This window comes from Pelodiscus sinensis, chromosome 3 (assembly GCF_052426305.1).
Source record: "Pelodiscus sinensis isolate ZL-2025 chromosome 3, ASM5242630v1, whole genome shotgun sequence".
Classification (NCBI taxonomy): domain Eukaryota; kingdom Metazoa; phylum Chordata; order Testudines; family Trionychidae; genus Pelodiscus; species Pelodiscus sinensis.
Window position 1 is genome coordinate 96,793,943 of NC_143054.1, and position 23,308 is coordinate 96,817,250.

Below are 23,308 nucleotides of genomic sequence, written 5' to 3' on the forward strand. Positions count from 1 at the left end.
AAACCACAGTACCTATCTTCTTTTAAATATTACATCAAGATGGCTCTCTGAGTAGGATTCCTTGCATTAGTGAAATCGTAGCCATTGTTCATTCTTGGTAGCAAAATAAACCACTTCGTTCTCCCAACTGTTGGTCATGGAAAACTAACCAGTAATAAGAAACTTTATTATTCTACAGGCCCCCCACACACTGCAGTGATTAGATACAACTCTAAATAGGCTCAATTGATAAGTATTTATTAGGTAGAGATAAAAGGCAGTGAACTGTACCTTTCAATGTGCAAGATGGGAGCAGGTCCTAACAGAAATAAGGACAGTGCTGTCAGTAAGCCTCCAAAGACCAAAAACCATTTCCTGAGGTGCTGTGAAAGAGAAATCAGAAGTCTGAAGAAATCCATACTCAACCAAACTCTTACCTGCCAAGCTATCACATACACAAACATTATTTGGTTAAGACGCTTCTGAACACCTCAAACCCACCAAGAAAAGGATATTTGGACTCATTCAAATACTTTTTCCTTTCTTCAGAAGCATCTCAAGTTGCTTGGGGGTGAAAGTGGGGAGTAGGATTTATAATCATAATTTTCTGGAGAAAGCCAATATTCTCTACAAATTCTTGCACTTAACATTTGCCACTCAGCATGTCATGCTCCACGGTATCTCCTATTCCCAGTGTAACAAGATTCAGCAGTTATGACAAGTAGAGGTGAATTCAACTGGATTACATTACTCTCCCAATGAAGCTTTTAAAAGTGGCCATAGGAAAAACTCCTTTACATTCGGAGGTCATGTCTTCAGTACCCACTGGCTCAATGGGCAGCAATCAATCCAGCAAGGGTTGATTTATCGTGTCTAATGTAGCTAGTATAGTTTGTGGTAAGCAGATATAAGTATGTTGACTTCAGCTACATTATTCATGTAGCTGAAGTTCCACAACTTAGATGGACAACCTGCAGTAACAGAGATTAGGCCAGGGGGATGCTCCCTGGGTGGATGTATGGGAGAGGTACAGATCAGTACATTTTCTAGATCGTGACCACTCCCTGGCAAGTAATGCCTACTGTGGGCATTGCATCAGGTAACCATCAGATGACAAATCAGTGAATGAGGGTATGTCAAGTACCTGTGAACCTCTTGCTACCAGGGGCTCAAAGCTTGGTTTTCACCAGCAGAATGATTCAGGGCCCACTTTTCAGCAGTATGTTTTTTAAAAAGCTTGCATGTGATGCTGGTGCAACATCAACAACCTCCACTTCTTTCAAGTGCTTGCTGCCATACAGTATTGACAATGCACCCGATTTTGGACGTTCAAGGTCACTGCTTTTTCTATTGTCTTTTGCCACAGCCAACTGTGTAGCAGAAAAGTGACACATACTATGCCAATAAAAATAGGTAGACATTTGCACTTATGATCAGATAAAGCTTGAACAAAGATCTCCAAAAGGCAAAAGGCACCATAGCCTCCTAGCACAGGCATATACACTGAGATCATTTGAAATATACTCCTGTTAGCAGGTGAATCCCGTCACTGACTGGGCAAAGTCATTTTGCATAGATTACACTTATAGGAAAGTTCAAGGAATTGAATATGTGTAACAGAATGTTTATTAATGTGCAAGCAAATGGGAAGTTAAAGAATAGTTTTAAATCTGTAGGATTTCAACTTCAGATATTATTCATTTTATTGAATAATTACAATACATAGGCTACGTCCACACTGGCCGCTTTTTTGAAAGGGGCATGCTAATTTTCAACTTCAGAATAGGGAAATCCGCGGGGGATTTAAATATCCCCCGCGGGATTTAAATAAAGATGTCCGCCGCTTTTTTTCCGGCTTGTAGATAAGCCGGAAAAGAGCGTCTAGACTGGCCCGATCCTCCGGAATAGGGCTTTATTCCGGAGGATCGGGCCAGTCTAGACGCTCTTTTCCGGCTTATCTACAAGCCGGAAAAAAAGCGGCGGACATCTTTATTTAAATCCCGCGGGGGATATTTAAATCCCCCGCGGATTTCCCTATTCTGAAGTTGAAAATTAGCATGCCCCTTTCGAAAAAGGGGCCAGTGTATACGTAGCCATAGTGAATTTGAATCAGAAACTCAAAGCTTCCATTACTCTTTCTGTAACCAATTCGAATTTTTTTGTGATTTATAACTATAAAAATGTTCTGTGCACTAAAACGACAATTGAGTGGGCAACTTGATTTTAGTTTTGTTAGCAAATATTTTTACGAACTTTAATCATAATCATCATAACTTTTTTCCAATGACAAACAAAAATAATTATTTAAATCTTTTACCCAGCATATTCTGGTGTCAAAAGTAATGCATTCAGCTAATTTAAGAGGCAGGATTGTTTATGCAAAATTTGGTATATGTAGGTAATTGCAAAGTATGACTTTATTTTGCACAAACAAATTCATTCTTCAAAATGTATAATAGATAGTGGACTTGTTAGTTAGAGTATATGGCTGGCCAGCACATTTGTCCAGACAGGTTAAAAAAATAAAAATATTTCCTGGTAGCTTATTCACCACCCCACACCCTCTGTCCTCCAAATTCCATATTCCAACACCTGGAGTATTGATTCTTTTCAAATAAGCAGCATATTAGGCGTTTTCCCCATCTAAAATCTGGGGCTAAGTCTAGACTGGCATGATTTTCCGCAAATGCTTTTAACGGAAAAGTTTTTCCGTTAAAAGCATTTGCGGAAAAGAGTGTCTAGATTGGCACGGACGCTTTTGCGCAAAAGCACTTTTTGCGGAAAAGTGTCCATGCCAATCTAGACGCGGTTTTGCGCAAGAAAGCCCCGATCGCCATTTTTGCCATCGGGGCTTTTTTGTGCAAAACAGTTTTTAGCTGTTTACACTGGCCATCTTGCGCAAAAGCATTTGCGCAAAAGGGCTTTTTCCTGAGCGGGAGCAGCATAGCATTTGCTCAAGAACACTGACAATCTTACATAAGATCGTCAGTGTTCTTGCGCAAATTCAAGCGGCCAGTGTAGACAGCTGGCAAGTTTTTCCATAAAAGTGGCTGCTTTTGCGGAAAAACTTGTCAGTCTAGATGCAGCCTGGCTGTATATTGGCTACAATTTGTACACAGTTGCTCATTATCTTTACTGTTTGTATTGATGAATTCCTTTGCAGAATCTATGACTTCAGAAAAGAGATTTTTCTGCTTCTTTACTTGGCATATTTAAACTAGTCATGTGCTTATGACATTATACAAGCAATAAAAGTTTGTACTCACTGGCATTGAATCACTTAGAAGACCAAATAACGGTGAAGACAGGGAGTAGGAAAGAGCCAATGCTAGAAATACTAAACCCACATAACCAGCTGGTAATTTGAACTGTAAAATAAATGTTTTTTAAAGCAGCACAGAATGATAAAAATAACATTTTAGGCTAAGAGGCTGAAACGTATAAATTTTAGCTTCTTATTAAATATATTTTTCAATACTTGCATATCAGCAGTAGTTTTGATATTCTCCTTACCCCAAATCTCTTCAATTCACCAGGTTCCATCCCTCTACAGACATGCACAGTTCAAGTCTAATCTCAAAATGAGACAGAGATTTATCCCCCACCCCAATCCAAATGCTACATTTTAACAGCTCAGAATCTGGGCTGTTTGGAATCTATAACTCAAAGATCAGTATAAATGACTGCAGTATTTACATCTCCTCCAATTTTTAGTTTTAGTAGAATACCACACACCACATTTTTGCCTTCCTACCAGGGACATTTGTTTTACAGTATGACTTACTTTAAGATGGCTTTTAAACTGGAAAAAAGTAATTATTTGATTTTTTTAAAGTCATTTAAAAAACTTCTGTTATTGCAGCTATGTTAGTTGCAGGATATTAGAGAGACAAGACAGGTGAGATAATATCTTTTATTGAACCAACTTCTGTTAATGAAAGAGACAATCTTTTGCATTATACAGCGCTCTTCTCCAGATCATGGAAGGGTTCTCAAAGTATCACAGATAAATACAAGGTAAAACAGATTGTTCAGCATATGTAAGACACAGTTTTTATCATGGATATTTTTAGTACAAGTCATGGACAAGTCACAGGGCTTCTGGAACAATTTGTACAGAGAAGATGTTAAGAGCCATTGAACCAAATTTGTAAACCCTTTCTCTAATGGAAACCACTGCAAGCCAGAGAATGCTGCAGTGCACCAGAACCCCTTGGCCCATCACCTATGCAGTTGCAGGGTGCCTGACCAGTGTGGGGTCTCAGAGCTGCAGGAAGGGGAACCTGGCTGGGAGCCCTAGCCTGGAGGCAGAAAATGTCATTGAGGTCAATGGAAGTCATGGATTCAGTGACATCTGTGACATGATCATAGTTAGCATATATATTTTAATGGACTATTCAAGGTGAAGTGGCTCATTAACACCCTGCTCATAGGACAAAGGGGTGGGATGTTGTGGGTTAGAGATTGTTATAATGAACCTAAAATCCCATGCTTTTAATAAATCCATAGTTTTAGTGTCCTGCAAAGTTATGAGTATATCTCCCAGGCTTCTCTTTTGAAGATTTCCTTTGGGGAGGAGGACTGACAAGTCAGATATAAAGTGATTGTTTTGTGAAAGGTGTTCACCCACTGTTGAGATGCTTGTTTTGTCTTTCATCATTTTTTATGAGTTCATTTGAGAGAATAATGACTGGTTGTTATTGGGGAATATAATGCACTGGATGAGGTACACCACATGTTATGATAGGCATATGTAACGTGGATCCTGAAGGGTTCATTGTTGGGGGTACAGTATAGATCATTGTCATCATAAAGAGGAGTCTTCAAGCTTTGCTTCTGTTGTTATAGCAGGATCTGGTGCCATTTGGAGTCGGTGGGTTGTGGTCTGTGGGTAGCTTATTTCTGATGATGAACTTGGAGAGATGAGGTACTTTTCAAGGACAAAAGAGGGGATTCAGGAAAGATGGGGTCCCCACTGAATATGGATTGTATTTAATGATACACTGTATGGGTTACTGTATGGGATGACAGGTGACACCTAGGATTGTTCAAAGACTGTTTAAAGGTTCTCTCAGGGTCTTTGGGTGGCCAGTTTCCTGATGCAATCTATGTCTTTGGTGGATTTTCCTTGTTTGGTGAAGACAGTTTTGGGTGTGGTAAGATATGTATCCTAGGCTCTCGCCTCACAGGATATTCTGTGGTATCTGAGTACCTAGATGTGAGATAATACATTTTCGGGGTGTTTGAGACAGGTACTGGATCTATGAAGTCAAGTATGGTGATCTGTGAGTTTTTTGTGCACAGTTTTCTGTAGGGATCCATTGTTGATACTGATTATGGTGTCCAGCAAGTTGATGCTGATCAGAGAATGTACTACAGGGAGTCTGGTGGACGGGTGGTAGTTTCTTAAAGTTGTGGGAAAAGTTTCTGAGGGAGTTTAGGTTGTCTGTTGAGAAGATGAAAATGTGATCCCTGTATCTCTCTTATATCATTGATTTCATGGTGCATTTGTCCAGAAATTCTTCCTCCAGGTAGCACATGAAGAGGTTGGCATACTGGGGAGCCATCTTAGTACCCATGATTGTTTCCATGGTTTGAGCAAATTGTTGTTGAATGTAAAATTATTACAGGTGAGAATGGAATGGAGAAGTTTGGTGATGGGTTTGGGGTGGATAAGGGATAATTGTTAATTGACTTGTAGATAACTGAGGTAGGCAATAATGCTGTCATTGTGAGCGATATAGGTATAAAGAGGTGATATTTATGGTGGCAATTATGGTTGTTAATGTCACAGAGTTTCTATAGGAAGTCTCTTATACTCTGGAAGAAGCTTAGGATGGTAAGGGTTTGAGGATGGTTTCTACAAGTGATGTAGGAAGTTCTTCAGTTTTACAATTTTCCCCTCAGTTCGTATCCTTGGATTTATAGAATTGTTATTATTCCTTCACATTTGGCATCCTTCTTGTTATCCAGTATGGCACCCTTTCTAGCAAAGCTGGGAAAGAGAAAGGTAATCTGACCCTCTAAGCTGCCTGGAAACAAGAAGGCGTTTAACACTGAGCAGCATGCCCCTGAGGTGCGATCTGTGCTGGAGGCAGCCAAGTAATTACTGTTCCTATGAGAGGCAGCCAGTGCCCATTGTGATTCCATCTCCTATTTCATTGCTCACACTCACCTGAAAGAATATCCAACCAAAATAACATTCACATACACCCACCCAGGATTACACAAAGAAGACCTGATATAAGAAGATCAGCCTACCTGAACGCCTACTTACCTGTGTAGCATCTGAAGACCATAGTTCCCACTAAGGTGCTTGCCTGTATGGCCATGCACAAAAAATTCTTTGCCCGCACACCTATTTGTAAAGATATGCAGCAGCTGTCATCTTCCTGTGGAAAGTGAGTGGTGCAGCAGGTAGCTGCTCCAGCAGGCGGGGTCATCTGAGGTGGCTTGGTGGAAGGATGGGGGCGGAGGGAAGTGACTGAGGCTGAGTGATGGGGGCACCACTTCAGCAGCCAGCTGTGGCAACAGGGCGGACAGCCGGGGCCTGTTCTAGAAAGGGGCTTATCTTGGCAGTGGAAAGATGGTGTAGGATATGATGTTAAGGATTTCACTTTTTTTCTTCCTGAAGCAATCGTGGTTTTGTCCACTGAGATGATACTTTTTGTCTTATGACTGTGGATGGAGATATGGTAGTTCATTGGTTGTCATTGTTGTCAATGTTCTGAAAGCATACTTGGATGCAATGTCCGTAAAACAATTCTTCTTATTTTCCACATGGGAGGATCGATAGAGGAGAAGCAGAAGTCCAATCCCTTGTAAAGTACAGATAATTCAGCTGCAGTTGGGGGTACTCTGACAATTTATGATGTTGGGTTGCCATATAAATGCTACATGACATGTTCTATTGCCATGGTTTAACTCAGAAGCAAAGTTCTGTGAGTTATGGAGTTGTAGTTGGTTCCATTTTTTGATTTTTATGTTGGATTGCGGGTCATGTTTTTAAATAGTAATTTGAAGTTTTTTTGCCTCATCTCCAGATAGGTTTCTGCAGGTTGGTCCAGTAAAAAATATTTGTCACCAATTGTTTCTTTACTATCTAGGAAAAAACAGCATACAACAATGGAAGATACTGAATTTTGCCACCAAAATGGAAATTCCACAACATGAAGGAAAAAAAGCAACCCTTAACAGTACCATTTACTTTCTAAAGAGATGTAAGAAACAAATCATCATCCCCAGAAGATGAACCTCTGTCCACTACATACAGCTTCAAATATGCTAAAACAGCTCTAAAAAAGGACTTAAAAACCTGAAGATCCATCTTTTGCATCTCACATATCAGAAGGAACCAGATAGTAAGGATGTTAAGAGGCAGGTAATTCGCAAATAATGTAGTGCAGGGCTACTCAGCTGTGGAAGCCCTGGGGGCCACAATGATACTCACAGCACATGCCGAGGGCTGCAACTTAAGTGTGGTTGCGTAAACATGCAAAAATATATGCAAATAGCTTCTTTCACACTGACGGGCATGAATACAAAGCACTTCCCACAATGCCCCAGTGCTCCCGGCACCTCCTCCTTCGGGCTAGAAACACCAACACCCTGTACCTGCCTGTTTCAGCCAGCCCATCCACTTGCGACTTTCAATGCTCACCCCGCCTGGGAGCGTGTTCCCAGTGGAGTCCATGTTCAAAGGATCCTACCTGCAGGCCATGGGTTGAGCCCTGTGTAAATCCAAACCGCACCATGGGCCGCAAACAAATGGGCCGCAAGCGGCCTGTGGGCCACATGTTGAGTAGCCCTGGTGTAGTGAATAGACACTTTATCAACTACACAATTAGTCCATAAGAGGAAAAGTGCTGTATCCGCTTGCGGCTGCCCCTGCTGCGTCTCTGCAGTTTAAATGTAGTAGGAGCCGGGCGTGCAAGGGGCAGAGGCTGAGAGGTGCAGCAGGGGCAGCAGAGATGCAGCGGGGGCAGCTTCCCCTCATCCTGCCCTCCCATGCTGCTGGGAGGGAGGTGGCCCCATGGAGACAGTGCTGGAGGGAACTGTCTTTTAATATACAGAGGCAGCCAGGGTGGAAATGTGAATAGTTGATTCGACTAACCAATAAGCCTAGGCTCACTTACATCCATACCTGATAGCTATATAAAAGAAACCCATAGGTCTCCATACTTCCTCACATTGATCCAGTAGCTACCCCAGGCACACCCAAAATCTGTTATCTGCAGCCCGGCCCTCAGATACACTATAACCTCTGTACTCTTCGTGTCCCTAATTCGGGAACACCCATGGTACGGACCCTGGCAGAGGGAGGTGGATGCAGCTCTGTGCACTGCTGCTCCCCCTCCCTCCTGCTGGGGGAATGTCAGTGCAGCAATGTGCTCTGCTGGAGGCATTTCCCCACCGCTTCCATAGTGGTGGCAGATGGTGCCTAGGAATCGGGGATGTGGAGTGCCAGGTAAGTGCCCTAACCCCACCCCCCTCACTCTCTCCCTGGCCTGACAAAATCTTTAATCTGGCAAACCCTGCTTCCTAGGATGTCTGGATTAAAGCAGTTCAAGTGTATCACAGAGTATACTCCAAGGCGCAAGTCAGAAATATATACCTTAACCCACTTAAAACCACCTTCATGAAATAAGAGCTCTCTACAAGAAAAGTGTATCACATCACAGAACAGGTCTCTCAATGAGCTCAAGAGAATTTGCTCTATCACAGAAAATAAACAAGAATTCTGTCTTTACATCCCCCTTTGTCAGCTACCACCCCATACTGGAGCCATTTAGGTTTTCTTTAAACAATTATAACCCATATTCAATAGGGACCACATCCTGAAAAAATCTTTCCTGAATCTCCTTTTCTGGTCTTGCAATGACCCCCCCAATCTCACTAAGATCATCATCAGAGGTGAGCCCCCCAAATACTAAAACCTATTAACTAAAAGTGGTGCCGGACTCTGCAAGAACAACTGAAAACGGGAGCTGACAGCCTCCATGGAACCCTGAGCATAGTGTGTGTGGGGGTAGTTATAAATCTCAACTACCCACCCAGAGAAATAAAAAAGCAAATTGAAAGAGCCAGACAAATACCTAGAAACAATCTACTTCAAGACAGACCAAGAAAACCAACAATAGAACACCACTTGTCATCACCTACAACCCCCAACTTAAACCTGTCCAACACATTATCAATAAACTACAGCCTATACTGGAACAGGATACCATACTCCAAGAGGCTCAGGGAGACAGACCCATAGTCTCCTATAGACAACCACCTAACCTCAAGATGATTCTTACCAACAACCACAGGACATACCAAACTAATACCAACCCTGGTACCTTCCCTTGCAACAAACCCCGTTGCCAGCTTTGTCCACATCTTCATTCTGCTGATACCATTATTGGACCTAACCAAGTGAGTTATAAGATCAAGAACACATATTCCTGCGCATCCAGAAATATAATTTATGCTATCATGTGCCGAAAGTGTCCGTCTGCTATGTACATTGGACAAACGTCTCAGACACTTTGCCAAAGGATTAATGCCCACAAAACAGATATCAGACAGGATCACAAAGAAAAAACAATTTCTTGCCATTTCAACCAGAAAGGACACTGTCTCAACGACTTAACTACCTGCATTCTGCTACAAAGACCTTTTACATCTGCACTTGAAAGGGAATCCTCTGAACTGTCATTCATGCTAAAATTCGCCACTCTCCGGGGGGGGATTGAACAAAGACCCCAACTACCTTACCCATTACAAAGATAGTTTCCCCAATTATCACCTCTAATACCATTAGCTCACAGACATCTACTTTTCCCCACCTCTAATATCATTAACTCACAGACACTTACCTTCCTTCCCCCCCCCCCCCGCATCCTCCTTCTGTTCTGAAATGTGATTTGTCCTTTTCATATGTGTTCATTTTTTTTAATTGTATCCTTTGGTATATATGGTTGTGACTATTTTCTTCCACTATTTGATCTGAGGAAGTGGGTCTGTCCCACGAAAGCTCATCGTCTAATAAACCATCTTGTTAGTCTTTAAAGTGCTACATAGTCCTGCATTTTGCTTTACCTTGAATGGTCCCTTAGAATGTGTGTTAACTTCTCATGCTAAACAATCAATTTCACCTTGTACTTAGCTGTGTACTTATACACTTGGAATACCATTCCCAGACCTGGTGAAGAGCTCTGTGTAACTCAAAAGTTGGTCCCATGAAGGATCATTTCTCTCAAACCACCTTGTCTCTGTAATATAAAAAGAGATTCAGTACAGGACATGGGAGGGAAAACAAAGGGGTTTCACTGATGCAACAACAGAATAAGAAGCTAGAATGTTGTAGAGGAGGCTTTGTTCACTTGTCATTTGTCTTTCCTTAGTTTTATAAGACAATAGCATCAACAATTCACAATTCTAGATTTAAAGAACTGCGTGAATTCAAATATTCCACAATTGCAGCTATTACAATTGAAACATCCAAGTCTGTAACTTCTTACTCAATCATGTGCATATGAACCTCCTGCCACTCAAACATGCATTATCTGTCCATACTTATCCAGAGACAGTAAATGGGTAAGAATCAGGAAACATTTTGCCCTTTTGAAAGTCGCAATTATGCTTGATTTTCAATTTTCCTGATGGGGAAAATACAATGACGTAGCTAATGATTTTGTTAGCAGGCACTTTATTTCAGCATGTCATGCAAGCACGCAAACAAGTTTTATCTTAATGAATAAGTGACTAAGATAGTGTCTGCAGAATAGACTGTAGAAACAATTTAGGTGTTTTGTGTTATTACAAGCAGAGATGGAGCCAAGACAGGTTAGCCCCCAAATAAGTGGCTTTTCCCTCCGATAATATTCTGTCACAGTGACTATGACCCCACGGCCACCGACAAAGCATTTATTCATTTTATCTGATAGACTGTGGTACATGGAAGTGAGAGTGGAAGTCAGGAGTGACTGGTGAGGAGTGACTTGAGGAGCCACTGGTGACATAACTCCCCCCAGCCCAGGGAAGAGCCAAGACAATCTCCTGCCACTCCAGTTCCCACCTCTCCCACCCTTGCTCTGCCCCCGAGCCAGCTACTGGCTGGCTTCTTGCTTCTCCCACCCAAGGCATTTAGGGGTCACTTGACCCCCTCATGCTACCTCAGATGTGTCACTCCTGGTTGCAGTCACAGTTTGACTAACTTAAGGAAAGAACTTGTGGAACTGTAAACTGGAGACATGTTTTCAAAAGAGGGGTAAGGGTGGATTTTTATCACTGTTGATTACCCATAATTCCACATGCAGTTAATGGGAGCTGCAAGAAGTACACAACACTGTGGAAATCAAATTACTCTGAATGACAAATCAAGAATACAGTATCGGGCTCGCGTAATGTCAATGACAAGTACATGTAATAGAATACAGTTTATTAGGACATCGATTTTAAATATTTGGATTAAAGTACTCCATATAGCTGAAGTTATTGTCCTATCTCTTGCACATTAAGAGGACTCACCTTCTCTAAAATAAACAGTGACATAGTGGGATCCAGGAAGCCAAAAGAAGCACTTACTGAAATTATAGTAAAACAGAGAAATACAACTTTTGGTAGAGTAATGAGTGTCCAGAATGAGTCCTTGCTAGTGACTGCATCTGTTATAAGGAGAAGAAGATAAACTGTTTGTGACACTCTGTATCTGTGACACTAATAGTCCCCAGTTTTATACCATTGTGATGTTATATATAAAAGCATGCCTTTTAAGGTATAGGAGACTGGTCTGCTGAAAGCCATTTTTCAATCCGTACATGGATATCCTCGATGCATATGAAATTATATGAATATGTTGTATGGTTATCACTGAAATATACTGTAAATTGGGGAAGCAGACAAATATTAGCTTCCCCAGAGGCAACTGCAAGGAGAGGAGCCAACACCTGGATGGAAGTGTCAATAGCCATTGTACAGCAAGGGAGCTACAGTGTAATGACTCACCTGCCTGTGGCTGCATCCAGGGGGATTACTCAACTTTGCCTGGAAACTCAGCAATGTCCCTAGACATGCCTGGACTTGTGCTTCCCAAGCACATGGACTGAGGATATAAAAACCAAACATAGGGCCCATGCTTTGCCTTTCTCCTGGTCCACTGTGCAGCAACAAGGACACTAAAGCAGCAGTGATCAAATATTGGCCCATGGAGCAGATTCGGCTCACCAGGGTTAGCCGCTGGTGGGCTGCCACTGCTACATTTACCAGTGCATCCACAGATTAAGGGCTATTGTAGCTCCCATTGGCCGTGGATCACTGTTCGCAGCCAATGGAAGCTGCAGGAAATGGTGTCTCAGTCTCCACCACTTCCAGCAGCTCCCATGGGTCAGGAACAGTGATCCATGGCCAACAGGAGCTGCAATTACCCATGTCTGAAGAAACACAGGTAAATAGAGTAGTTGTGGACCACCAGGGACTAATCCTGGCCAACCACTGCCTTCTTATTGCCCTTTCCTGCTCTAAATATTACAACAGAGGGGACTGGCTCAGAATTCAAGGGTGAAATCTGCGTACTATGGACTGCAATAGTCAGTGGTGTGCGAAACTGTTTGATCTAGTTGTTGCCCAGTATAACTGCGTCTTTAATAAAATTAAGTAATACATATTTTATTTTTGTAACTACAGGCAGTCCCCGGGTTACGTACAAGATAGGGACTGTAGGTTTGTTCTTAAGTTGAATCTGTATGTAAGTCGGAACTGGCATCCAGATTCAGCCGCTGCTGAAACTGATCAGTTTCAACAACGGCTGAATCTGGACGCCAGTTCCGACTTACATACAGATTCAACTTAAGAACCCCAGGCGTCCCCAAGTCAGCTGCTGCTGAAACTGATCAGCAGCTGATTCCAGGAAGCCCGGGGCAGAGCAGCTCTGCCTTGGGCTTCCTGTAGTCAGCTGCTGGTCAGTTTCAGCAGTGGCTGACTTGGGGACGCCTAGGGCAGAGCAGCTCGGGTGCTGCTGGGTTGGTCCAGTAGCGCGGCCGCTCCTCGGCACTACTGGATCAACCCAGCAGCACCCTAGCTGCTCGCTTCGCCCGCCCACCCTCCCATGGTTTTCCAAATAGACCCAGACGTCCTGATTCAGCCACTGCTGAAGCTGATCAGCAGCGGCTGAATCAGGACTCCTGGGGCAGAGCAGCTGGGGTGCTGCCAGGTTGGTCCAGTAGCGCTAAGGAGCGGTGCTGCGGGACCTACCGGCAGCGCCCCACCTGCTCTACCACAGGCCCCGGGCTTTGCTCCACGTCTCCCTGGTCTGCTGGGGGGGGAACACTAGCTGCGTCCCCCCCCAGCAGACCAGGGAGACGCGGAGCAAAGCTGCGGAGGACCCGGGCCGGACCCGCGGTGCTGATCTGGAAGCGCCGCGGGTCCGGCCCGGGTCCTCCGCCGCTTTGCTCCTCGTCTCCCTGGTCTGCTGGCTCCCCCAGCAGAACAGGGAGACGGGGAGCAGCTTTTCTCACTCCGGAGGAGACAGGCAGCGGGACCAGGCGTCCCGCCGCTCCAGTCCTCCGGGGTGAGAAAATCCCCGTTTGTAACTGCGGATCCGACATAAGTCAGATCCGCGTAACTCGGGGACTGCTTGTACTCTGTTTTTTTGCCTGACAATTAACGTCACTTACATTCTATCTTTTTGGTCAATAAGCTTATTTTGACATTTATCTTTACCAGTGAGTTTGCATGAACTATGGGGCAAATCTGCTCAGGTCTTACAAAAGCTGGTGCATGTCCACTTTCCAATGATGAAGTGGTGAACCAATTAGATGGTATATCCTTGGGGTACAGTGCCAACCATAACCAACCCCCTTGCTTCCAAGAGTCAGTATTCTCTCATTCCTTTGAGGGTGAATCGTTCATACACAATTGAAGCAAAATTTAGAAAGTTATATTAAAAAACTCTTATCTTATTATAAAACCTCCAAAGTTGTAAAACAGAAAAAGGAACAGAGGAAAAAATGAAGAAAACAGAAGTTAAATTTTTCTGCTTAATGCCTTCATCTTAATTAAAAGCATTTGGGCTATTGTCTATTAATTGAATATACAAAAATATTAAATACAGCCATTTTTCTACAGTAAACTAGCCATTACATAAGGTCAGACTAGATAATCTAATAATTTATTCTGGCCTTAAAAAGGAAAAACAAATTAACATCTTGGCTGTGTCTACATTGGCACCCTTTTCCGGATGCTAATGAGACCAGTTGGAATTGCAAATGCCGTGGGGGATTTAAATATCCCCTGCTGCATTTGCATGAACATGGCTGCTGCTTTTTTCCGGCTCGGGGCTTTGCCGGAGAAAAGCACCAGTCTAGACGGGATCTTTCAGAAAACAAAGCCTTTTCCGGAAGATCCCTTATTCGTCTTAAAATAAGGAATAAGGGATCTTCTGGAAAAGGCTTTATTTTCCGAAAGATCCCGTCTAGACTGGTACTTTTCTCCGGGAAAGCCCCGAGCTGGAAAAAAGCGGCAGCCATGTTCATGCAAATGCCGCAGGGGATATTTAAATCCCCCACGGCATTTGCAATTCCGACAGGTCTCATTAACATCCCTTTTCCGGAAAAGGGTGCCAATGTAGACACAGCCCTAGTGTATTGTGCAATCACATGTGGAAGTTCTCTCTTTTCAGGGTATTCAGAAATGTGTTACCAAAACAAACAAAACAAAACAAAACAAAACAAACAAAACAAAAGATTGTCAGTTGTCAAACCAAATCTGATCAAGCTTCCTGCACCTTGGCTATGAACTTTAACTTTCCAGGCGTCATTGTGATGTCTTTTTATTATGTTCCATTGCTCTGCTCCTGCTTGAACTTCAATATGTGCATGTTCTCAATGTGTACACAACTGCTACTGATATGCATATGATCTACAGGATCAGAGCCTGTAACAACTGTATAATGAGTTCCATATAGCAAAATTCCAAACTAATACTAATTCGGAGCACTGATATCTAAGCTATAAACATCTTTCAGATAGACAAGTGGTTAACCGTTACACCTCATCTAGGGGTAGTAAGTAGATTTATATTTATCATGTTTCCTCTCCTGTAATTTGTTATAGTTACTATTCTCTTCCTTGTGGGTTTTCTATAAAACTTTGAGGCTGTGTCTACACTGGCCTCCCTTTCGGAAAAGGGATGCTAATGTAGCACTTTGGAATAGGCAAATCCGCGGGGGAGTTAAATATCCCCCGCGGTATTTGCATTAACATGGCTGCCGCTTTTTTCCGGCTTGGAGATAAGCCGGAGAAAAGCGTCAGTCTAGACGTGATTCTCCAGAAAATAAAGCCTTTTCCGGAGGATCTCTTATTTATTCTTACTTGAAAGTAGGAATAAGAGATCCTCCGGAAAAGGCTTTATTTTCCGGAGAATCACGTCTAGACTGGCGCTTTTCTCCGGCTTATCTCCAAGCCGGAAAAAAGCGGCAGCCATGTTAATGCAAATACCGCGGGGGATATTTAACTCCCCCGCGGATTTGCCTATTCCAAAGTGCTACATTAGCATCCCTTTTCCGAAAGGGAGGCCAGTGTAGACACAGCCTGAGTGTTTAGCCATGTAGTTCCTCCTACCCTTCAAAGTTAATACACCTGCACTGTTCCATTAGTTTTATCCTGCACTAATTGATAATGACTACCTTTTAATATTAGGCTGTTCACATTATATGGATAAATACCTTCTAGCTATCTTTTCTCCAAAGTGTATCAGAGTTCAAAGTACTGCATGCAGCTGGATTCTCTTCCATGTGTTAACTATATCGAATACATATTAATCCCTTTGTCCTCTGTACTGTAAGCCTCCAAGTAGCTTAAAAAGACTATTTAGCAAAGGCAACTGATCATTTACTGACCCAAAACTTCATGATCTCTACGAAGCATTTATAAACCTCAACTACCCACCCAGAGAAATAAAAAATCAAATTTAAAGAGCCAGACGAATACCTAGAAACCATCTACTTCAAGACAGACCCAAGAAAACCAACAATAGAACACCACTTGTCAACACCTACAGCCCCCAACTTAAACCTGTCCAACACATTATCAATAAACTACAGCCTATACTGGAACAGGATACTAAACTCCAAGGGTATGTCTACACTACCACCCTAGTTCGAACTAGGGTGGTACTGTAGTCAACCGGAGTTGCAAATGAAGCCCGGGATTTGAATTTCCTGGGCTTCATTTGCATGTTGCCGGGCGCCACCATTTTTAAATGTCCACTAGTTTGGACTCCGTGCCCCGCGGCTACACGTGGCACGAACTAGGTAGTTCGGACTAGGCTTCCTATTCCGAACTACCGTTACTCCTCATTCCACCTCCTTATCCCTACTGGAAATACCTCGCCTAATACATCCCAAGACTGTATTAGCCTTTTTCATCGCCATGTCACAATGGCGGCTCATAGTCATCCTATAATCAACCAGGACTCCAAGGTCCTTCTCCTCCTCCGTTACTTCCAACTGATGTGTCCCCAGCTTATAACTAAAATTCTTGTTATTAATCCCTAAATGCATAACCTTACACTTCTCACTATTAAATTTCATCCTATTGCTATCACTCCAATTTACAAGGTCATCCAGATCTTCCTGTATGATATCCCGATCCTTTTCTGAATTGTCAATACCTCCCAATTTTGTGTCATCCGCAAATTTTATCAGGACACTTCCACTTTGGGTGCCAAGGTCAGCAATAAAAAGATTAAATAAAACTGGCCCCAAACTGATCCCTGAGGAACTCCGCTAGTAACCTTCCTCCAACCTGACAGTTCACTTTTCAGTATGACCCGCTGTAGTCTCCCCTTTAACCAGTTGCTTATCCACCTCTCAACTTTCATATTAATCCCTATCTTTTCCAATTTAACCAATAATTCCCCATGTGTTACTGTATCAAATGCCTTACTAAAGTTGAGGTAAATTAGATCCACTGCATTTCCTTTATCTAAAAAATCTGTTACTTTCTCAAAAAAGGAGATCAGGTGGTTTGGCATGATCTATCTTTTGTAAAACCATGTTGTAATTTGTCCCAATTGCCATTAATCTCAATATCTCTAAGTACTTTCTCCTTCACATTTTTTTCCAAAATCTTGCATACTACAGATGTCAAACTAACAGGCCTACCATGTTTCTGTTATTCCTATAATATCTGGTTTCATTTCCTGGACTGATAGCTCTAGTTCCTCCATTTTGTTACCTAGGCTCCTCGCATTGGTGTACAAACATCTTAATTTTTGCTGTTTGGCCTCACTCACATTCTTTACCCAATTTGGCATGGACGTTGTACCTCCAATATGACTTATTAGACTAGTATCCACCCTACCCTTCCTCTTGTACATTCTCCTATCCCCAGCTATATCCTTTCTTACTTTATTTTCCTCCCTCTCAGTGTTAAAATCCGGCTTAGAGATTACCTGGACATCTCCCAACTGTCTCCCTCAAATTCCTAGTTTAAAGCTCTCTTAATCAGTTGAGCCAGCCTCCATCCTAGAAATCTATTTCCCTCCCTACTTAGGTGAAGTCCATCCCAAGAGAACAGTCCTCTGTCCATAAATGCCTCCCAGTGACCATACATCCCAAAGCCCTCCTTATAGCACCACTGCCTAAGCCATCTATTGATCATCATAATCCTGTCACATCTTAGTCGCCCTTCTCTAGGAACAGGCAGAATCCCACTAAAGATCACCTGTGCCTCAATTTCCTTGAGCGTCCTCCCCAGCCTGGAATAGTCTCCCTTAATTCGTTCCAGCGAGAATCTAGCCGTATCATTTGTTCCTACATGAAGGATGATCAATGGATTCTTTCCTGCTCCCTTAATAATCCTCTTCAACCTCAGTTCCACATCCTGTATCTTAGCACCTGTCAGACAGCACATCTTTCTATTCTCTGGATCAGCTCTGGTTACAGGGCTATCTATTCTTCTCAATAAGGAGTCCCCAATCACGTAGACCTGCCTTTTCCTGGTGACAGTGCGATTCTACGGTCTATCTCTTGCTTCCTCTGGCTGCAAGTCCTTTCCATTCCTGTTTTCCCTTGTAATCCTCTTCAACCCATCCTGTATCCTCCTGATGCTCATTATTGGTGTTGTCTCCATTAACTCTTCCCCTTTATCTATGGGACTAGCCACTCTTCTCTTCTTCCTTACCCTTCCATCTTCCTTATCTACCTGCTGTACCCCTTCTTCATTCTCCAACTCCACATACCTGTTCTTGAGCTCTATTTTTCCTTCACTGCCCCATTTTTTCCTCTACCTGGTTCTCTTAGTCACATGCTTCCACTGTCCATTTTCTTTGCCCAGCAGTCCCCCCTCTGAGGCCCTTGATCCTGTTTCCATCTGCATATCTAAATTTTCCCCTTCAGCCACGTCATGTCTTTGCTTCATCATCTATTCAAACCCCCTTCTAAACTCGACCAGAGTTTCCACCTGCATCTCCAGTCCTCGGATCTTTTATTCTATCAGCTCTATCAGGCGGCACTTCATGCAAACAAAACTCCTTTCAGGTACCCCCTCCAGAATCATGTACATACCGCAGCTACCACATCCAATCATCCTTCTTGTGTTTTCTACTACTTGGGCCATGGCCACTACTGCCTCTGTGTTTTAACTACTTTCTCACCAAAATCCTATTAGTCCGGAGAACACAAAAACAAACCAAAATACCCCCTCCACAGCAAAAACAAACCCCAAACAAGTCCCAGTATCCAAACTCCCTTTACAAACTCCCACTCAAACTCCCCTGTTTACAGTTCCGTTTGCTGGCTCCTGTGCAGCTGCCTGACTAGAAGGCCACTTTTATAGGACCCCTAATCAGTGAAGCCCCACCCTCTAATCAGGGCTCAGCTTGACTCCCAACACACTGCCCCTACAAGCCTCTACACATACAAACAATACAAATCCAAATCCAAATGCAAACTTTTCCTCCAACAGAACTCCCACTCAAACTCCCCATGTTTGCAGCTCTGTTTGCTGGCTCCTGTGCCACTGCAGCTATCAAGAATACTCTTTAACATTCAGGGTGTTCTAAAAGTTGAATACGGTATATTATTTCAAGAGGAAATGAAAAATTAGAAAATTCTCAAAAATTCCTGGGAAATAATCTTTTTGAGAATATTTTCCAAATATTCTTGCTCTTGGAGAATATTCTCCAGAGAATATTCTCACCTCACATCACTAATACCAAGCAATATGCATCTAAGATTTTTAGTTATGCTTTACTATATACAAAAAGAATCAAAATATTGTATTAGTGTATGCATCATCTCAAATTTGAAATATTAATTGGAGAAAGTGGAAGGAAGAGAGCCTACCGTATTTTGGTAAGAGGTACATGTTCAGAGGCACCAGCAGCAGCACTAAACATCCAAGCACTATGAATGGGACTTCATAGCCAAAGGACTGATACAAAAAGCCACCTATTGGTGGACCCAGCACCAGTCCAAGCCCTGTAAATGTTTCAAGACTTCCCTAAAGAGGGGGGAAGAGAGAAAAAAAATGTCAAATTTTGGGTGTATTTGAATTCTTCAGCAACAGTCTGGAGGCACACCACTTCCTAGGAAGGTCATTCAAGATGACAAGGTCGATTAGATAGACACGATGCTCTGTCATTGATCAAGAGCTAAAACTAATCACATCTATCAACAACCACCTTCACATGCAAGGACAACCAAAGGAATCTGAAAAGTTGTCCAGATAAAAGCAATTTGATCCTCTTATTTCAGCACACAGAGCACAGCACCAAAGTGCCGTTCTTACTTCTTCGGTATTAACCTCTCAAGTACTGCCTAGCTTACCTGATTCCTTGGGCAAAACACCCCCACTGCTGTTCCATATACCTATTATGTCTGCAGAGAGGCCGGCAACAAAGAGACTACATTTCCCAACTATAAAATTACATCAGAACCTGAAAGGGAGGACTTAATAAGCACACTGCAATACATCAAGTCACTTCTTTGATGATTGGGTGAAAGAGGGCATAAGTCAAAGCTCTTTTCTACATACATACAACTGCTTAAATTCTGCCCTTGCCACCATCTAATGAAGTCCAGGGGTATGTTTAGTGGTTTAATTAGATGCTACCTCAAAGAATAGGATGAGGGAGGCCTATATGGACTTAGTCTCCTCTTATAATGCTATTAGTCCCCATTAGTTACATCAGGGGTAGTCAATAGCCAGTCTGCAGGCCAAACCCAGACTGCCAGATATTTTAATGGACCCTGAAATCTATTTACTACTTATGTATTATTAATTAATTATTATTATTATTATTATTATTTACTCTGGGGTGAACTTGACCAGTAAATTGGGACTTTGACAAAAGAAATGGACTAGTCTTACATCTTTTGATCAGCCTATACTTAGACCAAGAAATTTACCTGGAAAAAAAAAGAGTAGTTAGCCACAATATCCATTGCAAAGTGATAGAACAGTGACAAGAAAGCTCACACGTATTTTCTACAGTAGAAAGATGTACTGCTTGCACTAGTTCTTTCACAAATATTGCTATTTCCAATTAGAAAAGAGATTAACTACACTGGTAGAAATCAGCTTCATATTCATATAACTGTGTCCACACAAAGGCTTTTACTTGTATTGTACCTGAATCATGTCTATTCCTCAGGCATATAGCATTTTAATTCAAATTAGAGATTTTTGTCAGGCTTTTTCAGTTGGATGAGCTTCTAGTACACACTTTTCAGAGGCTGTCTGCTACGCAAAATGCATAAAGATGTATGTGAGTCATTAAAACACTTTTATTCTGGCCATTTGGCTATAGCGTGTACATCTGTACATACCATTACTGTAGCTATATTATTGGGAAAAGACTTTGCAAGAATAGAAAATGATGCTGTCATTGCTGCAGCAAAGCCTATGGCATCCATCGCTCTAACCAGAAAACACAAACCAATGAATATTGGTCCATCAGGTGCTTTGTCCAACATACTGAAAGAACAAACAAACAAACCAAATCAAAAGATAATATCCTTAAAATACAAATATAAAATATAAAAGTCTTCTAGAGACAGCTGGTCCAGAGGTCAAAGAATAGAGTTGCCCTCTGTCAAAAAGGAATAACTCTCACCTACCTATCCCGTGTGTAACATGATATACAGAAAGAGCTTGAAACAGTGAAACACAGTGCCAAAGTAGGCTTCCCACCATCAGAGTCTAGGGACAGCATCCTGGTGAGAAGCTCAGAACCACTTTCACTCTCAGATGCTGTGGAAGGTGTTGCCCCAGGTCTTTCTTGGGAGCTCTAGCTTTTGTATATATTTGATAGATTAAGCTCCAGTGTCTCTAGGTATGTCTCCACTGCATTATAAATCTATGCTAAGACTCAGGCTTAAGCCCAGACCTTCCTTAGCATCCACATACAAATATTCGGACTTGGGTCAATTCACTCTCAGACTTAGGCTATGTCTAGACTACATGGCTCCGTCAACAGATCCATATAAAGTAGTTTACTTGGCATAGTCAAAGAAGCAGGGATTTAAACAATCCCCGCTTCATTAAAATAAAAATGGCCACCGTGCTGTGCCGACGATCAGCTGATGCAGCACAGCGCAGCAGTCTAGATGCGGCACAGTCAGCAAGGGAAGCCTTTGTCGACCGCTCCGGTAAACCTCATTAAATCCCCTCTTCTTTGACTATGCCAAGTAAACTACTTTACATGGCTCTGCCGACAGAGCCATGTAGTCTAGACATACCCCCCGGTTCTAGGACCTGAGTGGGAAAAGGTGTAGGATATTGGGAAAGTTGGTCAGAGCCTGAACGCTGCTGGGACTTGGATTCCAGCCGTCTTGCTGCAGCTAAGATGCAGCTCAACTCTGGCTTCCCAGATTCGTATCTGGACAGCTCACCAATATTCTCCCCTAATCCTCTGGGCCTGTGTTTTTAGTCCTTTGCCCCCAGAATTATCCACCTGGTTCTCAGGAACTAGAAGCAACCCTTTATAGAATCATAGAAGGTTAGGGTTACCATTAGTATCCATTGAGCCCAATGATTTTGCCAGCAAGCTATCCATCTCCTCTATCCATTCATCCAAGCCATACTTCTTTAACTAGCTGGCAAGAATGCTGTGGGAGGCCATATTAAAAGCTTTGCTAAACGTCAAAATATGTCACATCCACTGAGCCAGTTATCTCACCATGGAAGGCAATTAGGTTGTTCAGGCATGTGAATCCATGTTGACTGTTTCTGATCTCCTTCCTCTCCTCCAAGTGTTTCAAAATGGATTAGTTGAGGACCTGCTCCATAATTTTTCCAAGGACTGAGGTGAGGCTGACCAGACTGTTGTTCCCTGGATCCTCCTCCTCCCCTTTTTAAAAGATGGGCACCACATTTGCCTTTTTCCAGTTGTCCTTTCACTACTGAGGACTGTTCACCTCCTCTTCATACTGTGCTGCCTGGTGCAGCATTCTGGGAGTGACCTTGTCCATGAAGACTGAAGCAAAAAAAGCATTGTGTACTTCAGTTTTTCCCCACATCATCTGTTACTAGGTTGCTTTCTCCATTCAATAAGGTTCCCACACATTCCTGGATCATCATCTTCGTGCTAACATACCTGTGAAAACCCTTCTTGTTACCCTTCACATCCCTTGCTAGCTACAACTTCAGTTGTGCTTGGCCTTCCTGATTACACCCTTCCATGCCCAAGCAATATTTTATACTCTTCCCTAGTTATCTGTCCAAGTTTCCACTTCTTGTAAGTTCCTTTTTGTGTTCAAGCTCATTGAAGGTTTCTCTGTTAAGCTAAGCTGATTGCCTGCCATATTTGCTATTCTTTTTTGTACATTGGGATGGTTTGTTTCTTCACCCACAGAAACGTTGGCATATAGGTAAGTCAATATCCTTTGGCTGAGACAAACTGGTTTATCAACCCTGCCTATTATACATTCAGTATGTACAAGCAGCTTGTTGAGCATGCCACCTGCAGATAGATCTCATAATGCTTAGGATGGCCAGTATGGCATAAGTTTTCATTTGATGTCTCACACAAGCTTCTTTAAAGACAAATACTGTGACAGGAACCTGTTTGGTGTAATGACTTTTTTCCCCCCAGACCTGTCCAGTCACTGACACAAAGTAGCAAATCGCCAATGAGCCTCTGTGTCACAATTGTTCACTATTTTAAAGTGTTCAAGTGATTAAAAAATGTCACTATTAAGCAATAATTGAACACTTTTTATTAAAATATTTGTTGATGCCTTTTACATTTTCAACTGGAGTGGACCGAAAAATACTAGAGACTGAAATACAGTGTTTATCATAACAAAAGTTTAACTTACAAGTATATAATTAAGTTC

The 23,308-nt window shown here is 42.4% G+C and overlaps 1 protein-coding gene across 1 annotated transcript in view; it reads right to left on the minus strand.

Moving 5' to 3' along the window:
• LOC102447636 (MFS-type transporter SLC18B1) overlaps positions 1-23,308 on the minus strand; it is a 45,884-nt gene that overhangs the window by 5,613 nt on the left and 16,963 nt on the right. The window contains exons 5-9 of the mRNA XM_089777158.1: positions 20,798-20,945; positions 19,313-19,469; positions 11,497-11,633; positions 3,246-3,347; positions 271-362 (exon numbers count right to left, since the gene is read on the minus strand). Of these exons, the coding sequence (XP_089633284.1) occupies positions 271-362; positions 3,246-3,347; positions 11,497-11,633; positions 19,313-19,469; positions 20,798-20,945 (636 nt within the window). The remainder of the gene's footprint in view (positions 1-270; positions 363-3,245; positions 3,348-11,496; positions 11,634-19,312; positions 19,470-20,797; positions 20,946-23,308) is intronic.